General features: G+C 32.8%; 1 protein-coding gene across 2 annotated transcripts; it reads right to left on the minus strand.

Annotated features, from left to right (window-relative positions):
• Positions 1 to 66: 66 nt before the first annotated feature.
• LOC108916116 lies at positions 67 to 966 on the minus strand (the record flags this gene model as incomplete). 2 transcript variants are annotated; one of them, XM_023456594.1, is given in 3 exon segments in its annotated part: positions 67 to 410; positions 492 to 578; positions 641 to 966. In XM_023456594.1, coding segments are annotated over 2 exon segments (421 nt in total), but the record flags the coding sequence as incomplete, so codon positions are not given.
• Between the last annotated feature and the right edge of the window lie 252 nt (positions 967 to 1,218).

Here is a 1,218-nt window from a genome sequence, read left to right on the forward strand (position 1 = left end):
TATTAATATTATATAAGTGACTTGAAGTTAAAAAACTCGTCTGCCATATAAACCACCAATACCAACCGTAAGTTGTTGCTGGTGTAGTAGGTCTGCAAGCTAATAATGGAACGTCTACTGTTGTTTCAAAACATGGGACAGTGCTATGCGCAGATGTTGCTTCTTGTAGGCTTGAAGATAAATGTGTGCATCCCCTTTTATGGTCATCAGGTTTACTGGGCAATAATACTGAAGGAATTATACCAGGTTTGAGTCGAAGACATCCTCCCAATTTTTTGGCATTTATATCAATATAATCATCGGGTTTGAAATGTTGGGAACATAAATATGTATTAGAAACGTCATCATTTTCCTTATCTAACTGACATGCATTCATCCATGACTCTCTTATTTGTGGGTTAGAAGGAAACCTGAAACAAGTTAAATTTTGAATTAATCTAATGACAGGATGTAGCAAAGCTTTGAATATAGATATTTTAAAAAATACACACTTATGGTATACGATTTCACATGGAACATTTCCTTCGCATAGAAGACAAAACCTTGATGGAGTTTTTCGTTTCGGCATTTTGAGCTACCTATAAAATTAAAATAATACGATTGAATTATAATACATATAATATAATTCTCTTATACCTACCTACTTAAATTTACAAAATGTTCTTATACCTGCACTTTCAGTTGCACTAAATGTCTCTAATCTATAAATAAAACTAAAACTATAAATTGCACTAAAAACAATTCTGAAATCGCCAACACTACAAAACACACATAAACTACAAAAGATTAAAAGATATAAATGCTAACAAAGAATCTGCGACAAAGCTACAATCCGAACAACATAACCACAAACGCAAAAGTCAGTCTTTTCTTTTGTCTATTTTTCTCTCCTTCTTCCCCTTAGCGCCAAATTCAAATTCTTGGATTAGATTGGACATAATACTTGGGCATGCGCAAACGAGTGTTTGTCCATGAAAGAGAACGAAATATATAATATCATCTCATAACCCGGCTTCAACAACAACTCGAATGGCGCAATATAGTAGTATTACATATATGATTGAACCAAAGAATCATAACCAAACATCAACAGAACCTAGAGGCACACAGAGCAAAACAATCCAGATAACCATGGAACAAATAAATAATGGAATTTAGAAAAAGAGGGAAACAGTAAATAAGGCGCTAAATTTTGAAAAATAATTATTACAAGTTAGA

This window comes from Anoplophora glabripennis, unplaced genomic scaffold (assembly GCF_000390285.2).
Source record: "Anoplophora glabripennis isolate ALB-LARVAE unplaced genomic scaffold, Agla_2.0 scaffold1880, whole genome shotgun sequence".
Taxonomy (NCBI): domain Eukaryota; kingdom Metazoa; phylum Arthropoda; class Insecta; order Coleoptera; family Cerambycidae; genus Anoplophora; species Anoplophora glabripennis.